The sequence below is a fragment of the Palaemon carinicauda genome, chromosome 11 (assembly GCF_036898095.1).
Source record: "Palaemon carinicauda isolate YSFRI2023 chromosome 11, ASM3689809v2, whole genome shotgun sequence".
NCBI classification, from domain to species: domain Eukaryota; kingdom Metazoa; phylum Arthropoda; class Malacostraca; order Decapoda; family Palaemonidae; genus Palaemon; species Palaemon carinicauda.
The window spans coordinates 160,631,851-160,652,443 of record NC_090735.1 but is presented as its reverse complement, the minus strand read 5'-3'; the positions used below and the strand labels follow the sequence as shown (position 1 = coordinate 160,652,443).

At 40.6% G+C, this 20,593-nt stretch overlaps 1 protein-coding gene across 1 annotated transcript in view; it reads left to right on the top strand.

Moving 5' to 3' along the window:
• Window positions 1-20,593, top strand: part of LOC137649547 (degenerin-like protein asic-1) — a 198,291-nt gene that overhangs the window by 164,481 nt on the left and 13,217 nt on the right. The window contains exon 15 of the mRNA XM_068382534.1: window positions 4,237-4,339. Coding sequence (XP_068238635.1) covers window positions 4,237-4,339 — 103 coding nt within the window. The remainder of the gene's footprint in view (window positions 1-4,236; window positions 4,340-20,593) is intronic.

Genomic DNA, 20,593 nt, shown 5'->3' with positions numbered 1-20,593 from the left:
TCTATTTGTTAAGGTGGATGGTGGACCTCAACTTGAATTTCTGATTTATTCAGTTTACCTTGTGGTTCAATAGAAACATCAACAGACTAAACATCAAATTAATTTGATGTCATAAGCTTAATGTTTCTAATGGAGGGGGGAGAGAGAGAGATGGAGGTCTCTCTCTTTTACGATTAATAGTTGGTGGGATTCTAGGTTTTTGCACCTTTCCCACTACAGGTGCATCAGGTAAGTTGGTCTTATGTGGAACCTCCATCAAATCAGGCAAGGACATGGCCTGAGAGAGGTTTGTATTACTTTTTGTAATGGGGGACAAAGGCTGTACAGTAATGGGCAATGCCCCAGTGTTAATACACCATGGTAAAGCTTCAGGATGTAATATGGTTACCTCGTTATTTGACATTTTATCAGATGGTATACTTTTTTGAGCTATTGGCAGTACTAGGTTGGTTTGATTTTAATGCCTTAGCATATGTATTTGATTTATTCAATAGTCTTTTGGCATGGGTCACACTTATATGTTCTAAGTTCGATTCGTTGAGGGCAGCTTCCTCCAACTTATATAGCTCACAGCTCTTGTCTGTGGATTTATGATTTGAGCTGCAATTTAAACACCTGGCTCCAAGTGCACACTCTCCATGGTAAGATTTGGAGCAAATACCACACATCTCATTTTTGCAAACTTTAGACGGGTGCCCAAATTTAAAACAATTAAAGCATTATAGTGGCATTTGCTTGAATGGTCTTACTTTAATCCTTTCGCTCTCAATAATAATATGAAAAGGTACATCAGCATCCTCGAATGTAAGGATTATCATTGATGTACCTGGGACTTTGTGAACTTTCCATATATTCAGTGGATACACAGCCAGTATCTCCTCCTCTGTAAATTCATATAGATCTCTGTTAAAAACTACCCCCCTTCCGTAGCTAAAATTTAGGTGGGGTTTGACATCTAACTTAATGTCATCAATACTTGTTTTCATGTTGGACAATATTACAGACTGTGTACTGGATTTGGCATGGATAAGGAAACTTATTTTTTCCAAAAAGAGATATATCGCCTGGTGTAATAGTTCCTACTTTTTTCTGAATCAATTTGCATATTTTAAAACAATTCCCTGTAACCCCCTTTGATTCAGCTATAAGCCACATCGGTGGTTTTGACTTTCTCTGGGAGGGCATAACTAAATCTGCGTCTTTTTTCAACCAATCGGCAGGCCTATACACATCCTAATCCTTTGGTACCTTATCGCAGAGAGCAGCCGCGACATTAAAGTTACGTATCGCACTAAATGCTTCGTCACAACTACTGTAAGATATCCCCATGTTTCAGCTTCAAGTTTCATCCTTATTTCTTTTATGCATCCATAGCATTCAAATGCTGTATATAGATCATCATAATTTGTCTCTATTGAAATTTGGGTAACATGAAGGATTCGAAGTTTCCTAGTGTTACCCAAATTACTAGATTTTGAAATATCAGTAGAATGGTCCTTTCCCGTTCCGAGGTCATCAACAGAACTTTCTCTTATCACATTATCAGAGGTCATCAACAGTGCCAAGGGGGGGGGGGGTATTCAGCAAAATATTGGCTTATTGAGAAAGTCATACAAGATTTTCGGTGATCAATCTATTCTGAAGAAGTGTTTTGAGTATTGTTCTCCTGTTTGGTGTTCAGCTGCTGATTCTCATCTTAAATTGTTGGACAGAAACTTACGGTCTATTAAATATCTTATTCCTGATCTAGATATTAATCTTTGGCACCGTCGTTCAATTAGTTCATTCTGCATGTTGCATAAGATTTTTCATAACTCTGACCATCCTTTACATTCAGATCTTCCTAGACAATTCCATCCTGTTCGTTATACTAGGCAGGCAGTTAATTCTAATAGCCAGGCCTTTTCCATCATGAGGCTAAATACTACACAGTATTCTAGAAGTTTTATTCCAGCTGTTACCAAGTTATGGAATGATCTTCCTAATTGGGTAGTTGAATCAGTAGAACTTCAAAGGTTCCAAGTTGGAGCAAATGTTTTTATGTAGACCAGGCTGACATGAGTCTTTCTATAGTTTATATGACATATCTGTTTTTGACTTTGTTAATAGTTTAAATAGGACATCTCTGTTTTGACGCTGTTACTGTTTTTTAGAATATGTTAATTTATTCTCATCATTTACTTATTTCCTTATTTCCTTTCCTCACAGGGATATTTTTCCCTGTTGGAGCTCTTGGGCTTATAGTATCTTGCTTTTCCAACTAGGGTTGTAGCTTGGCTAGTAGTAATAGTAGTAATAGTAATGGGGAGTCAGTATTTGAAGGGTCCATAGTTAAGGGTGGGATTTTCTTTACTTTTGTTGGTTTTGTTGGTTTACCTGCTTGAGAATTTCAAGAAAGTATCATACGTTGGAAAGAAAATTTGCATTCTCCACTAGCGGCACAATGAGAGTATACTTCCCAGATGGTCCACTCCATACCCTACCCGAAGGATAGCATCAAAACAGATTGATTGATTGATTTAAAGTTTTTAGGTATCCTGACATCTAAGGTCATTGACGCCGGTAACATTTAATTTATGTATACAAAAATAAAAAATAAAATAAAATAAATAAAATAAAAAATAAAAGAGTATTCAATTAAAATCATAAAAGTTGAATGTCATAAAAGATAAATAGTTTTCAGAAGACTTGCTTCTGAAATAAATCTAAAAATGCCACTTGCATAGGACACATCATTTCCAAGAATCTTGGCAAAGATGAACCTGCCACCCTCACCTCGAGCCTCAAACAAATATCTATTCCTTAAGTTGTTATAATTGGGGCATTCGGTCAACAAATGCCTCACTGTTAGAGGTACTAAACAGTCGTCTCAATACGGTTGGTGGTGGCCCTTCAGCAGAAACTCGTGTGTCAACCGAGTGTGACCAATACGGAGACGACAAAGAGACGTCTCCCATTTTTGGGGCATCATATTATACCTCCAAGGAGATATGACATTTGTTACCTCTCGCATTTTATTCCCATCTAGGCTATCCCATTGCTGTTGCCATTTATTGCAAACCAATTTCTTGATGTCAGGTAAGAAATCATTACAGGGATTGGGATACCTTCTTGGCAGCAACTCGGATGCAGCCTTCTTAGCCAGTGAATCTGCCTTCTCATTCCCAGACACACCTACATGTGCTGGAACCCAACAATATAGAGGCACAGGTGTAAGCTAAACCTGCCTGTTAGGACTGAGATCAAGGAAATATGGAAACATCCTCCACGTATCTGTAATGATGGTCTTCCGGCCAGAAGCCAAGAGTTCTACCTCAAGGATTGGATCCCCCTGGATTCCGATGACCCAACCCTTGAGAGTAGTTCTGCCAAAAAGGTCCAAACCATCTTTGGGATGGCTGAGATCATCCAATACTCTCATATATAGATTTTGAATGCGAATACCTCCCAACTGTGATACCTTCTCCCATTCATCTAAGCAGGCAGAAATAATGAATGTGGAAATATCCCCGCCATTAAAATAAAATAAAAATAAATAAATGAATAAATAAAATAAACATTATATATATACATATATATATATATATATATATATATATATATATATATAGATAGATATATATATATATATATATATATATATATATATATATATATATATATATATATATATATATATATATATATAGATATATATATATGCATACATCTACATATATTAAGAGAAATAATACTCATAACAGAAAGACAAAAGAAAGTTGATAAAATTAGGAGAAGGTGGAAGAAATATTGAGCAGAAGGAATAGAGGAAAGGGAGAGAAATTTAGATTCGAACTTGGGGAGTAATTTCCCCAAGTTCGAGAGCCCTATTGCTCGTCAGAATTCTTCAACAATATGAAGAAACCACATGACTGCGTCAGGGTATTCTCTCATTAAGAGGGTGCGAGGGGAGAGCGAAGATACAAGCATAATACAAACAAAAAATGAAATGTCGTTACTATGTACGATTGTGTGACAAACGGTTGATACAGTACCACATCAGTCTTACATTGACCATCTTCTCCATGATTTTGCATAAACAAGATGTCAATGCAATTGGCCTATAATTTTCTGCTAAAAACTTGTCCTTACCGTGTTTTAAAAAGGCTAAAATAATGGCTAGTTCCCAAACACTTGGATAACTATGATCATACCATATTCTATTAAAAATCCTTAAAACAAATTTTGTATTAAAAGGTACATGTTTAATCATTGCGTATGGAATTCCATCGGGTCCAGGGGCTGTATCGTTACTCGTAGCAAATGCAGAATCAAATTATCTTTCAGTAAAAGTAGAATTGTATGACTCTTCCTTTCTTGTTGCGAAATTTAGAATTCTATTTTTTCAATGCTCCTATACTGGTGACCAGGAGCTGCTTCACACTTGCACAATACATTTGAAAAATGGTCAGCCAGGGTATTGCTAACTTCGGTTGCTATAGTCATATACTGACCATTTACCCTTAATTGATTGATTGATTTGAAGTTTTCTGGCATCCTGACAGCGAAGGTCATTGACGCCGATATTGTTTATTATAAATAAAGATTAAAAGAATATTCAATTAAAACCAGAGAAGTAAATATGTTATAAAAGTTAAATAGAATTAGGAAGACTTGCTTCTGATATAAATTTAAAAATGCCACTAGAAGTAAATATGTCATAAAAGTTAAACAGCATTATCAATTTAAAAATGCTACTAGCATTGTACGACACATCATGTCCAAAGATCTTGGCCAGGATGAACCTGCCATACTCACCTCGAGCCTCAAACAGATATCTATTTCTTAAGTTATTATAATTGGGGCATTCAATCAACAAATGCCTCACTGTTAAAGGTACCAAACAGTCGTTGCAATACGATTAGTGTTGGCCCTTCAGAAGAAACTTGTGTGTCGACCGTGTGCGACCAATGCGGAGACGACAGAGAGATGCTCCGACTTTCGGGGCATCACGTTATATCTCCAAGAAGATATGAAATTTGTTACCTCTCTCATCTTATTGCCATCTAGATCATTCCAGTGCTGTTGCCAACAATTACAAAATAATTTCCTGATGTTAGGTAGGGAATCATTAAAGGGAATAGGATACCTTCTTGGCAGCAACTCGGATGCAGCATTCTTCACCAGTAAATCTGCCTTCTCATTCCCAGACACTCCTTCAGTGCTGAAACCCAACAAAATTGAATCATTATACCTTTACGACCAATAATAAAAAGACATTCTAAAATCTTTATAACTAGAATGTTACTAGAATTAAAAACTTCTAAAGCTTGAAGGACACTCTTTGCATCACTAAAAATGGTGAAATTACCCTCCTTCTCGAAATGCCATTTTCCCATTAGTGGTTAATATGTCATAGAGTTCAGCAGTAAATATGGAAGCTGTTAAAGGTAGTGCACCTCTACAATTAAAATCATTACTATGTACTCCAAATCCAACGCCCGCATCAGATTTGGAGTAATCGGTATATATAAAAGTCGATCCACTATGTTCTGCAATATGTTCCATATTTTTGGGTGAGATCGCCATGTCGTCCTGATGGAAGTTCCTAAAGTAACTTCCTAAGGGATATGTTACTACAGTGATATTCCCAGAGAATTAAACCTTCAGGTTCCAGAATTCTAACTTCTGGAGCGAATATCCTTAAAATTTCTCTCAAGGATATCGCATAATATTAGAGGACGTATTCTTAACACGCCACATAGCAATCTGCACCACTAATAGCGTTTACGCTTCGAGGGGAACGTGGCAAATAGAAGGAGGGCCGTAATAAGGTTACCCCCGTTCTCGTACTACTAATGACCACCACCACAGCGCCATTCCCAAGATGGCGGACATTCCTTGTAGCATTGAGCGTGGTGCTACAGATACAGTGCCTCAGGGAGGGAAACTGTGAAGATCTTTTCTTTTAGAAAAGAATTGTGGGTCCATCAGGACAACATGGCGATCTCACCCAAAAATAGATTTTTCGCTTCGCTCAAAATCTATTTTTTGGGCTCAAGCCATGTTGTCCTGATGGAAGCATCAGTGTATCTGTGGATTTTCATCAGTGCCTTAACCTTGGGACAACCTTTCTATGATTATTTGGATCAATCTTAACAAATGACGTGACCGTTATCCGTCATTCTCACTAATCATACGCGATGTTAGTGCTTCCTGCCCCCTACAGGGAAGAGTCATTCTAGACAGTAGAAAACGGGGTCTCAAGGTTAGCATATATTGTATAAACAAACATAAGTATACACTGAATGTACAAACCGTCTCGTAGTTTGTGAATATTACCATATACTTAGTGTTTCTTATATCCATTGTTTGTGAGCATACAAATATATAAAGAGTACATACTCTGGACTTTTAATCATGCAATTGTCGGGCGAATTAGGACGTAATAACATTCTAATAGACATTTATTTTCAATAAATGACTAAGTAAATTAGCAAGTAAAACGAATGTAGCATGATAACGGAATTATACATGTAACATGTACAGAGATTATCTTTCTTGGAAAGAAAGAAATGATGAGTGCCACTTTCAGATTGAAGAAAATTCATAATAAAATTTCTCTTCATAATTCCTGTACTAGTTACTTCTATCGACACTGTGTACTACGTACACACGGCACTAGTGCTATCTGTATAATTCCACACCTGAGATTTTTTAACAGAGCTAGTGTCACCATGGTAACACTTATTCAAAGGAAGTCACACTAAGAGGGATGACCCCTTCTCCCTTTAATTGACAATCCCAGTCAATTAGCTGTTCATCGTAGAATTAGACGGCAGGTTAAATACTCTACCCGACGTCACCACATACTGCTTCAGTTCATGGACTTGCTTAGCATAGTGTTTGTAGAACACTCTGGATGATTATCATCCAGTATATGAGCGAGGACATTCGAAGTCCCAAGCAATTAACTGTTTATGACAGTAATTAGGGGGGCAGGTTTTAATACACTACCTGCCGCCACTACATAGTGCTTCGGTTCATGGACCTGTTTCGCATAGTGTTTGTAAAACACTCTGGATGATTTCCATCCGGTGTATGAATGAAGACACTCAAAGTCCATATAATGAAAGAAGTTCAGTGATGAAGCAATCTTTCTCGGATCATATACTTCGGGAATACTGTCAGGATCCGCACTACGAATAAAGTAGGTGACTTTCGCCCTCAGTTGTTTTAGGGATAAGTTTGATCCAGAGGTTTCTCCTTTAAAGAGCTGACTTCCCCTGAAGTCTGAAGTTCTACGAAGATAGACCTTTAGACACTCTAACGGACATAGAGAGACATCTTCCTTCAGAGGGCAGATTTTCCAGGGACCCCACCTTTTAGTGGGTAGCTCATTCTTAGCGAGAAAGGATGGATCAGGGAAGAGATTCAGTTCTCCTGTTTCTGCGAACTGGATGTGGTCCTCATCTCTAGATAGGGCCACTATTTCACTAACTCTAGCCCCTGAGGCTATAGCGAACAGAAAAATAACCTTTTGGGTTAGGTCCTTAAGCGAACAATCTTCATTGTTCATGGATGAGGCATAATGTAGGACCTTGTCCAAAGACCAAGAGATGGACTTTGGTGGTGTTGCAGGCCTAAGCCTTGCACATGCCTTCGGGATCTTATTAAAGATCTCATTCGCCAAGTCCACTTGAAAGGCATATAGAAGAGGTCTAGTCAAGGCTGACTTGCACGTCGTTATCGTGTTGGCCGCCAAACCTTGGTTATGAAGATGGATAACGAAGGACATACAGAAGTTCATTGAAATCTTTCGGTCCTTTTGCTTTTACGAAAGCAACCCACTTTTTCCATGATGACTCATATTGTCTTCTAGTTGACTGAGACTTGTATTCTTCTAAGAATTCTATATTGCCTTTTGAGATCCCAAACCTTTTCTTAACCGCTAGGGCAAGAAAATCATGCAATGAAGGGTTTGGGTTCTCTGTGATAAATCGAAGGCAATTAATCTCTGAACCTTCCAAAGTCGTCCTGGGTTCAGAACTAGGGACAGCCTCAGCCTCCGTTCCTTCCTCAAGGATGACAGGTTGCTCTTGGGCTACTTGGGAGCCAACAGGGCTACTCCTACCTGGAAGGATCTCACCATGTTGAGGACTCTCAGCAGGTGATTGGATGGGATGAACTGGAAATCCTAAGTCTATCCCTTCCATTTCAGAGACATGATGTCTATCATTTTTGTTAGAGGATCCTCGTATGGGGCTACGCATCGAGGTAGTTCCTTGACGACGTTCATAATGAAGAGGTCGGACTGCAGTTTGGGGACTTGTTCCCATCTGGGAGAGAATAGGTCTGCGTCCGTGGACCATTCTAACTCTATCGGCTTGAGCCCGAGTAGAGCATCCACTGTCAAATTGTGGATTGGTTGTATATGAACTGCTGACAGGTGCCATCCCTTTAGATAAGGGATGGCTATCTACACCTAGACTGTATGAGACATTCTCTAGCATCGTCGATTGCAGCGTCTCGTTATCGCTTTGGAGTCCCAGATCCGCCGTAGACAATCTGATCTGCCTGGAGAGAGTTTCCCCACTCATGACTGGACCAACATGGTCTTGGGACTTTCGGGCTTTGACCTTTGTAAGGGAAGTGATTAAGGAAGGACCGATATCGGTGTTTTTAGGCCTCTTCGAGCTTTTGATGCTTGTTTTCTCCACTCTCAATGCATCTTGCAGCAGTGCTCTTAGCACTGGGCCTGTCTCTATTGTGAACTGGAGAGAGATCAGAGCTCCTCCCTGTTTGCGTTTTGGGAATCTGACCGATTACCAGAGTTTCTTGACAGACCTTGCCATCTCCTTTTACATTCCCAAAGGAAAGGAGAGTTGGTGTGACTTCAGGCTTCAATGGCTTTTTAGCCATTGCAACCTTTGAGCTGGGGAGAATCGTGACTTCTTGAAGCTTATCTTGCATCCGCGATGTTCCGGGGACCGGATAATTTCCTTGGATGTTCATAGACCAGCCACCTTGGGTGCTGTCCACCCCAGCCTCTCGTCCAGGAACATTTTTGCCTGATCTTTTCCTAGGCTTAATTATTGCGTGACTGTGTCTGCCAATTTTATGGAGATATCTAGGACTGTGTCTAGTCTGATGAGTATCTTTCCTAGGGAGTACTTTACTTTGTGTAACTTGAATCCTAGATAGGAGGGGAGAGGGTGATTGACTGGAAGTTGCCAATAGACGACTTTCAGGTCTGATGAGACTACAGGCACCTTTTTTTGCAACAGGGTTCTTATGTTCTGGAGGATAAACATTCTGAACTCGTTGTTTTGTTTGGAATTGTTGAGTGGTGACAAGTCCCAAATGACTCAGAATTTTTTTGAGTCCTTCTCATAGACACACAACGGCCTTCCTTGGAATTCGGTGGACTATAGTTTCCTTACCACCTGTATGCTCTAGAGCTCTCAGGTAAACTCCTCCAGGAGAGTTTTGGATTATAGGAGGAGTTGAGGAAATGGTGGTAGAGACATCCACACCTCTCATCTTAGTCCCATCTTGATTAGGCCATAGACCCAAGGATCGAAGGTCCAGCGATCCTAAAGGAACCTCCCTCCTACTAGAAGCATATCTATGCTTTGACTGATCAGTAGGAATATACTTTTGACCATCTGCCTGTGGCAGCGCGGTCACTTTAACTGTGGGGTGTTGTTGGACAGCTCGAAATGGATTTCCAGACCTTTCCATCTTCCTCTTAGGTTGGGGACCCACAACCTTGGAAGATTTTCTTTTTGAAAGGATGCCCCACTTTTGGAGAAGTCCTACTTTCTCAGTGGTGGCGTTCTTAATCACTTTCCTGACTACCTCGTCTGGAAAGAAGTCTTTACCCCAGATGTTGGAAGATATTATCTTCCTTGTTTCGTGTTTCGCTGTCGCGTTAGCGAACACAAACTCCCTACATGTTCTTCTAGCCTTTATAAAGGCATAAAGGTCTTATACCAATGTAGCCATATGTATTTTAGCTAAGACCTTGAGCATGTCTGGGGTATCTTGATGAGCTGAAAAGAACTCTATGTAGTTTTGTAGAGATAGGGAGGCTGCAAGTCTCTCCTTTGTTCCTTATTCATCCTGTAAGAGAAACTCAGATAATTTAGGGAGAATTTCCTTAAATTGTCGACTGGCGACATCCGCCTCAAGTCTTCCTACTGAAAAGGTTAAATGGGCTTCCTTCCAGTTATTCCCCTGTCTGGGAAAGGCTAGTGACAGAGGCTCGCACTCCTTGAGTGTAGGACACGGTTTACCAGCCTCTACTGCCTCAGTGACATATTTAAATGCCTTCCCTGTAAAGAGGAATGAAATTGAAGCAGGAGCAAGAAAGGAAGAGTGCCTGTTACCTGGTGTGAATACCTTCGACACCTAGTAACCCGCCTTTTCTATGCTACTTGATGGGATAGCCTGTGCTTTACCATGGTCGAGAATCATAACCACCTGTGATTCGGTTCCTTTTCCTGACCTTGGTTCATCCCTCAGTCTAATGAAACAGTTCGGGAAAGCGTCAAAGCTTGGCCAAAACTGGATTTTGTCCAAAGGAACCGCACCCATCTACTCCGAGATGTAGTTTGCCGTTTAAAATCAGCACCAGCTTTGCAAACCTCCAGGGATTGGTTTTGGAGCATGTCGGAAGGTCTTGATCCATGGGTCGTTTGTGCGACCCCTGAGGAGCGACAAGTGGAGCTTTGCAAGGCTCTACATTGCATTTTGCTTCCTGCTTTGTGCTCTGTTTGCACAAGTCTTCTACTAGATTCCTCACTTGGGCCTATAACTGGTCCATTCCATCTAATAGAGGGATAGAAGGCGGAGATATCGATGTCGCTGGCTCTAGAGCCGGTATGGACAGAGACAATTCCAACCTGACATTCTCCCCTTCTTCCCGTGGGTGCTTTCTGCCCTCCTTCCCAAGGGCTATCTGGCCATCGGGAGATATACCTCGTGCCTGGGGTACCACTATTTCCTTACTTGCTGTTGGAAATAGTAACCTACGCATCTTGTCATTAGGCAGGTAAGGTCCCGGAGAGATTTTCTGAAAGCCTCTCACCCTGTTGCGTAGCTTGAAACGAGCTGCATCCTTAGTCTCTACCGACTTGGGATTCTTGAAACCCTCGGACAATAAGGCGCGACATACTTTGCAGGCCTGCGGGTTCCAATACTGCAGGGGTTCGGAAATAATGTTGCAGGGGGCATGAAACCTGCATTATGTCCGTAAAAACACTTACTCTTAGTTTTGCAGAAGACTGCGACACAAGACATCTGGTGTTCCTCCTGTAAAGAAAGGAAAATAGAATGAGTATATGATTGATTCTCTCACTGATAACCAATATATCAAAAGTCATATCTTAACAGAATAGCTTAGGATAGCAAGCTATAAAGGGATAGTAGGAGACACATACTTGTGTATCCCCTGCGAGCAAATGCTGATACCTCCCCTCAGTATTAAATGTGAGGAATTCCCTTATCAAAGGGACTCCAAATAAAGAAGGGGGGTTTCTAACCCCTAGGGACAGAGAAGTGTATGCTTCACTGTCCCTTTCATTCTAAATACTGTGGGGTAAGGATGATTGATTTCTCAATCAGCTTAATGAAGAAACACTATTCCTTCAATATAAGATCGGCACCAGCATAAGCTCGCACGAGGGTACCCAAATTATGATAGAAATAACTACTGTATAATCGTAATGTAGTTTTCTATTTGCAGTATGCACTATATTGCAAATTACTGACTACTGTATAATTATATATAGTGTGATCCAGCCAATGTGCTGCCTTTATGGCAAGCATCTGATTGCACGGTCTAACTGGCATAATGCCAACTGGACTGGGAAAAAATAAAGACATATATTTGTGTATCCCACGCAACCTATTTGCTGTGACCTCCCCTACAAAGATTAAATCATAGAGTTTCCTGACCATGGAGACTCGAGGATAAGGGCTCTGGCCTTTAAGGGTTAGGAGTATAACCTCAAGTCCTTAAAAAATTTTAATATTGCAGGGTAATCTGAAGACTGATTTCTAATCAGAATATTGAAGAAATTAAATTCTTTCAATGTGAGATTGGGTTCCACAAATATTTGGGTAGGATACTCAAAATATATTGGAAAACACTACTAGTATAATATATACAGTATCTTTCTATTTGCAGAATATCCTATACTGCAAATATACTAACTATCTGTATAAACATATACTGTAGTTCCACCGGCATGTTGTCAGCATAATTAGCTATTGCTGGCATATCCAGCCTGTTAGCTAAAAGAGAGAGAGATAGCATAGAGAAAAGGCTACCTAATACTGTGTATATATACAGTAAATATGGATGTGAAAGTCTAATTTTACTTCCTTTCTCCAGAAAGAAGGTTCAACTGGAAGGGGAGAATGTAACATTCAAGCTTCCATCCAGCTACAGTACTGTCGCCGGCAAGGTCCTGTCTATACCTTGCCGGCAAGGTCCTGTCTATACCTTGCCGGCCGGCAGTATCAGTACAGTCGGCGTGCTGCCGGTTGCGTCAACATCTGTGCTGGCCTGATGGGGAGTACCCCGGCAGCAGCCACTATTGCTAGCAGTCCAAGGGAGAACTGAAGAACCTTTGGTAACAGAAGAGACTTCCCACTCACAGCCAACATGGCCACCAGCTGCCGGCCGGAAGCTGCCATGACTGCCGGCCGGCAGCTGCCATGACTGCCGGCAGGCAGCTGTCATGGCTGCCAGCCAGCAGATGCCATTACTGCCAGCCGGCAGCTGTCAAGACTGCCGGCCGGCAGTTGTCATGGCTGCCTGTCACTCAAAATAGCTACTGGCAGTTGGACAACGGCTGAAGAGAGGGAGTCGGGTCGATCCCGGCAACCCACCGGCAACAGTAAGGTTGCAAGGATTCGCCAACATAAAGGGATAGAAGAGGAGGGAAAACAGGGTCCTGTAAAAGGTACAACAGGAGCCGGCCGTAAGCCTGTCCTGCCTCACCTAACAAAACTCCGTTCCTGTATTAGAACTATCCCATGTGGCTAATGAATTCTATTCCTTAGCCTAGGGTTAGATTAATACAATAAAGAGGTTGGTAGCACCTTCGCCACCACCTCTAAACGGTAAGGAAACGGGGTTCTAGTGCCAGTGTCCCCAAAGCACTTGAAGAATTCTATTCTTCAGCTTAGGGTCAACTAACAAAGGACTAGTCTGCTAGGCCACAGGGAGAAGGTATCATATCGTACAGACCCTTCAGGAGTGGCTTAGGGAGGTCTAGCCTCCTATGTCAGCCGCCTAACCTGGCAAAAGAATTCTATTCATCTTGCTAGTCAGCTACCCACCACAGACTAGATACTCTGAGATTCTGTCCTAAACCCAAAAACCTGCATCTGCGGTTACAGGGGAAGGGCAGAAAAACCGTAGGATAGCCATGCCTGAATTAAAAATTTGAGGCCGACCCACTAAGGTTGTAGCCTAAAGCTACACTCAGAGGGAAAAGGGATTACCCTTAATTCTCCTTCATGGAGACGTGTAATGTTCATCCAATTCTAAGAGATAACTATCTCTGCATGAATTGAAATCACAATACATGAGGGTGATCGGGGAAATGTCTGAACGTGTAATAAAACGCGTAGGTTAGGTTACCTAGGCGAGACGAGATCTCGGTTACCTCACTCACCGAAACTCTAACTATACGATCGACAAGGAAAGGAAAATTATGCACATTATAAATATCTTTACAAGTATAATTTGCCTAAATAGCTTACGTAACTAAATAATTAATTAATGCTATTTAAAAAACCGGACTAAATAACTCATGCCTAACGAACGACAGCGCTCATAGCGCCTCCGGTAAAGGCTACCTCTAAACAAAATAAATTACTCTAATTTCACTATGAAACAGGAGCTAAATTTTTTTCATTGTAAAGACCCAATACTCAACTTTCCGAAGGCGAAAGAAGCTGGGGAATGCATAATAAAAATCCTTGCACATCGATCGAAAAGTTCGATCAACAGGGAACACCACTGAGCAAACTCGCTGAGAAATTAGGAATGTCCGCCATCTTGGGAATGGCGCTGTGGTGGTGGTCATTAGTAGTACGAGAATTTGCCACGTCCCCCTCCAAGGGTAAACGCTATTAGGGGTGCAGATTGCTATGTGGCGTGTCAAGAATACGTCCTCTGATATTATGCGATATCCTTGAGAGAAATTTTAAGGATATTCGCTCCAGGAGTTAGATTTCTGGGACCTGAAGGTTTAATTCTCTGGGAATATCACTGTAGTAACATATATCCCTTAGGAAGCTACTTTCGGAACTTCCATCAGGACGACATGGCTTAAGCCAAAAAAAAAAAAAAAAAAAAAACAGATTTTGAAGCGAAGCGAAAAATCTATTTCTGGGTGAGATGGCTCTGTCGTCCTGATGGAAGGTTCCTATAGGTAGCTTTCAAAGGGATATTTGGCTACAGTGATATTCCCAGAAAATTGACCTTCAGGTCTCTAGAATTCTAACTCCTGGCACAAATATCCTTAAAATTTCTCTTAAGGATATCGCGTAATATCAGGGGACGTATATCTTGATACGACACATAGCAATCTTCACCCCGAATAGCGTTTTCGTTTCGAGGAGGAAGAGTGGCGAAAAACAAAAGGGGAGCCATTATCAAGGTTACCCTTCCTCCCGCACTACTAGAGTATCCAAGATGGTGCTCATTCCTTGTAGCATTGAGCATGGTGCTACAGATATAGTAGTTTCGGGAGGGATCTTAACTAAGCCATTCCTATGGAAAAGGAGGGCGGGTCCATCAGGACGACATCGCCATCTCACCCAAAAATAGATTTTTCGCTTCACTTCAAAATCCGTTTATTGGGCTCAAGCTATGTCGTCCTGATGGAAGTTTACCACAGAATTAATTACTAGAAAGTACTGTATCTGTGGATTTTCATAGGTGCCTTAACCTTGGGACAATTTTTCTATGGTCATCCGGACCATTGAGACATATGACGTTACCGTTAACCGTCATTACCACTAATCATGGACAATGTTAGTGCTTCCTGCCCCCGGCAGGGAAGATTCATACTAGACAGTAGAAAAGGGGTCTCAAGGTTTGCATATATTGTATGAACAAACATAAGTCTCAACTAGTTATACAAAAGTCTCACGGTTTGTATATGTTGTCGGAACAACTAAGTATCAACTATATCCATTGTTTGTAAGCATACAATAATATGAGGTTTACTTAGTTAACTAAGTAAGAGAACTCTGGCATATTTATTGTGCTAATTGCAGGGCGAAATAAGACGCAATTACACTCTAATAGACATTTATTTCTAATAAATGACCAAATGGAATAACAAGTATAACATGATAAGGGAATTATACGTACAAGGTATACAGAAAATATTTTCTCCCAGAAAGGGAAGAAATGATGAGTGCCACTCTGAAATTTGAAAATTTTGATAAAATTTTCTAATATAATTTTCTGTAAATGTTGTATACTATCAACACTGTACTATGTACACATGGCACAAGTGTTATCTGTATAATTACACACCTGAGATTTTGAACAGTCTTAATGTCACCATGGTGACACCCACTTAAAAGGTATCGCACTGGAAGTGTCAACACCTTTTCACCATAACTGATAGTTCCAATAAATTATCTGTTCATCGCAGCACTAGACGACAGGTTTCAATACACTACCTGCCGCCACCACGTAATGCTTCAGTTCGTGGACTTGCTTTGCATAGTGTTTGTAAAACTCTCTGGATGATTTCCATCCAGTATATGAGCAAAGAAGCTCAAAGTCCATACACTGAAAAAAAGTTCAGTGATAGCAATTTTTCTCGGATCATGACCTGCGGGTGTACTGTCTGGATCCGCTCTGCGAATAGGTGAGCTTTGCCTTCAGTTGTTTTAGGGATAAGTTTGATCCTGAAGTTTCTCCTTTGAAGAGCTGTCCTCCCCTGAAGTGTGAAGTTCTACAGAGATAGACCTTTAGACACACTATTGGACACAGAGAGACATCTTCCTTCAGAGGGCAGATTCTCCAGGGGTAGCTCATTCTTGGCGAGAAAGGTTGGATCAGGAAAGAGATTCAGTTCTCCCACTTCTGTGAACTGAATGTGGCCCTCATTTCTTAATAGGGCTACTATTTCACTAACTCTAGCCCCTGAGGCTATAGCGAACAGGAAAATAACCTACTGGGTTAGATCCTTGAGAGAGCAATCTTCATTGTTCACAGATGAAGCATAATGTAGGACCTTGTCCAAAGACCATGAAATGGGCTTTGAAGGAGCTGCAGGACTAATTCTAGCGCATGCCTTCGGGATCTTGTTAAAGATTTCTTTCGTCAGGTCAACTTGAAAGGCGTATAGAAGAGGTCTAGTCAGGGCTGACTTGCACGTAGTTATCATGTTGACAGCCAGACCATTGATTGATTGATTGATTGATTGAAAGTTTTCTGGCATCCTGACATCTAAGGTCATTGACGCCGATACCATTTACTGTATATGAAAATTAAAAGCAAATTCAATTAAAACCATAAAAATTAAGAAGTCATTACAATGGTTAAATAGTTTTCAGAAGACCTGCTTCTGAAATAAATCTAAAAATTCCGCTCGCATAGTAAGACACATCATGTCCAAGAATCTTGGCAAGGATAAACCTGCCATCCTCACCTTGAGCCTCAAACAGATATCTATTTCTTAAGTTAGTAAAATTAGGGCATTCGGTCAACAAATGCCTCACTGTTAAAGGTACTAAGCAGTCCTCGCAATACGGTTGGTGTTGGCCCTTCAGCAGAAACTCGTGTGTCAACCGTGTGTGACCAATACGGAGACGACAAAGAGTCGTCTCCCATTTTCGGGGAATCATGTTATACCTCCAAGGTGATATGATATTTGTTACTTCCCTCATTTTATTGCCATCTTGACTATCCCAGTGCTGTTGCCATTTATCACATACCAATTTCTTGATGTAAGGTAGGAAATCGTTACATGGAATGGGATACCTCCTTGGTAGCAATTCGGATGCCGCATTCTTCGCCAGTAAATCTGCCTTCTCATTCCCAGACACACCTACATGTGCTGGAACCCAACAAAATCGAACAGTTATACCTTTCCGTCCAATAATAAAAAGCCATTCTAAAATCTTTAAAACTAGAGGGTTACTAGAATTAAAAACTTCTAAAGCCTGAAGAACACTCCTTGCATCACTAAAAATTGTAAAATTACCCTCCTTTTCCAAAGCTATTTTCTCAATAGCGGTTAATATGCCATAGAGTTCGGCAGTAAATATGGAAGCTGTTAGAGGAAGTGCACCTCTACAGTTAAAATCATTACTATGTACTCCAAATCCAACGCCAGCATCAGATTTGGAGCCATCAGTATATATAAAAGTCGATCCTCTATGTTCTTCAACATGTTCCATAAAAAGAGACCTGGATTCTAAGTCAGTCAAATTCTTCTTAACTCCAATAAAGTATCTACAAAAAGATATGTCAGGTAATTTCCATGGAGGCGTTGATGATACCTTGAATGGAAGCACCTTATTTCTAATTATATCCAGATTGTTTAATAATTGGTTAACCCGAAACCCAAAAGGTTGAGGAGATTTTGGGTGCAACTCAAAGTAGGTTGAGTGCCTTACAAGGCTTGCAGTTTGAAAGGCTGAAGAATTGGGGAGTCTTTGCAATCTAAACCAATACCGAATAATAGAGGACATTCGGTAAAGGTCCAGAGGCAACTCCCCAGCATCAACAAGGAGACTTGTGATAGGGGAGGTTCTAAAGGCTCCTGTGGACAATCTAATGCTAGCATGATGTATTGAATCTAGTATTTTTAACCGGCTTGGGGTTGCTGAGGAGTATATTTCGCATCCATAACTAATTTTGGAAAATATCAAGGCCTTGTATAATTTTAAAATTGTATTGCGGTCTGCCCCCCATGATGTATGGGATAGGACTTTTAAAAGATTCATAGCTTCAACACATTTAGCTTTTAATGTTTTTAAGTGAGAAACCCATGTAAGCCTACAATCAAATATCAACCCTAAAAATTTTGCTTCACTTGCACATGGGATCCGTTGACCTTTGATGTATATACTGTATCCGGGTCTGCATGTACTCCCCGTATACGACAGAAATGGACAATTGTAGTTTTACTTGTTGAGAACTTAAATCCATTCATATCGGCCCAATGGATAATTTTATCAATAGAGAGTTGGATTTTTCTCTCAACCATTGCCATTCTGGCTCCAGCAAATGATATGGAGAGATCATCCACAAATAATGTTGCAAGAACATCCCGGGGAATGACTGAGGATATCCCATTAATTGCTAGTGCAAAAAGGGTTACACTCAGCACACTCCCCTGAGGAACTCCTTCTTCCTGGCATTTACTCTGTGATAGAGCTTCCCCAACTCTCACTTGGAAAACTCTATGTGAAAGAAATGACTGGATGAATAGTGGTAGCTCACCTCTCAATCCGCACTCATGGATTCTTTTAAGTATACCGTATCTCCATGTGGTATCATATGCCTTTTCAAGATCAAAAAAAAACTGTCACATGGTGCTGTTTGGAAGCAAAGGCTTCACAAATGGAGGACTCAAGTTGTATCAGCACATCAGTCGTTGAGTGCATTTTCCTGAATCCACATTGAATGGGTGATAAAATATTCTTCTTTTCAAGGTACCAAATCAGTCTTGCATTGACCATCTTCTCCATGATTTTACATAAACAAGATGTCAATGCAATAGGTCGGTAGTTTGCTGCTAAAAACTTGTCCTTACCGGGTTTTAAAAAAGCTAAAATAATTGCTAGTTCCCAAACACTTGGATAACTAGTATCATGCCATATTCTATTAAAAATGCTTAAAATAAATAACTTTGTATTAAAAGGTACATGTTTAATCATTGCATATGGAATTCCATCGGGTCCAGGGGCTGTATCGTTACAAGTAGCAAGAGCAGAATCAAATTCTCTTTCAGTAAAAGGAGAATTGTATGACTCTTGCTTTCTTGTTGCGAAGTTTAAAACTTTCTTTTCTTCATTGCTCCTATACTGGTGACCAGGAGCTGCTTGACACTTGCGCGATACATTTGAGAAATGGTCAGCCAGGGCATTGCTAACTTCGGTTGCTCCAGTCATATACTGGCCATTTATCTTTAACACTGGTGGTGGGTTTGGGGTGAATTTTCCTGCTATCTTTTTGACTTTCCTCCACACAGATGATGTTGGTGTTCTACTGTTGATGGAGGAAACAAAGGACATCCAAGACTGGCGCCTAGCTTCTTTCATGGCACGGCGGAACTGTGCTCTACATTTCTTGTATATGACTAAATTCTCCTCATTACGGTGCATGCGCAATCGAGTTAAAGACTTTCTTGTGGCTCTGTGCAGGGCAGTTAGTTCTGACGACCACCAGGGGACTGGTCGTCGTCTGAATATCCCAGTTGTTTTGGGAATGGAATTCACTCCTGCTGTGTGAAGAGTTCCATTAAGTAAGTCTATGGCATCATCAACTCTTTCAAACTGTTCTGCATTTCCTTCAATTTCACTTAACTCCCGAAATCTATTCCAGTCCGCCTTATCAAGATTCCATCGAGGTGATCTTTGTAAAGGTGGACCATTGTTGGTGTTTATAATGATTGGTGCATGATCACTAGTATGCCAATCATCTAATGTTCTCCAATTAAAATCGAGAAGACAGTTAGAGCTTGCAACCGATAAGTCAATGCAGGACAAGGTACCTGTCTGTACATGAAAATGTGTGGGCTCTCCTGTATTGAGGAGTCCGACATCTTCATTCTCCAAAATTGACGATATAATATTACCCCTTGCATTTGCTAAAACATCACCCCATAAAGGATGTCTACTATTAAGGTCTCCTAGTAAGAGAAAGGGTTGTGGGAGTTGTTTAATCACCTCTACTATATTATCATATGAGATGTTATCATTTGGAGGCAAGTAAAGAGAACAGATTGTGTATTTTCTCCCTATATCAATCTGTACAGCCACTGCCTGCAGAGGGGTACAGATAGACAAAGATATTTGGGGAACATCTTGACGAACGTATATAAGACTTCCCCCATGGCTCCCTGCTCGTTGATCATATGGTGTCCTATAGCTAACATACTCTCGAGGACAAGGAGTATTAGCATCGAGCTTGCTTTCTTGTAGACATACTGTTATAGGGGAGTGCTCACGTATGAGGAGCTTAAGTTGTTCATATTTTGCCCTTAAACCCTGGCAATTCCATTGCAGAATGGTGGAAAAAACTATGTTTTATTTTTTGGAAGACACCTTAGATGAAGTCTTCCCATTGGCAATATTTGATCTAACAATGTTTCCCGGAGGTAACTCTAGAGAGGATCTTGATATAGTGGGTTTTGTGTTTCTCTTTTTCTTTGTGTCCTTTTGATCTAATTGTTGAGGAGGATGGTGGACCTCAACTTGAATTTCTGATTGGTTCAATTTACCTTCTAGTTGTTCAGAAACATCAGCAGACAAGATATCATATTTATTGGAAGTCGTGACTTTAATGTTTCTTATGGTAGGAGGAGAGAGGGAGGGAGGTCTCTCTCTTTTTCGATTAAAA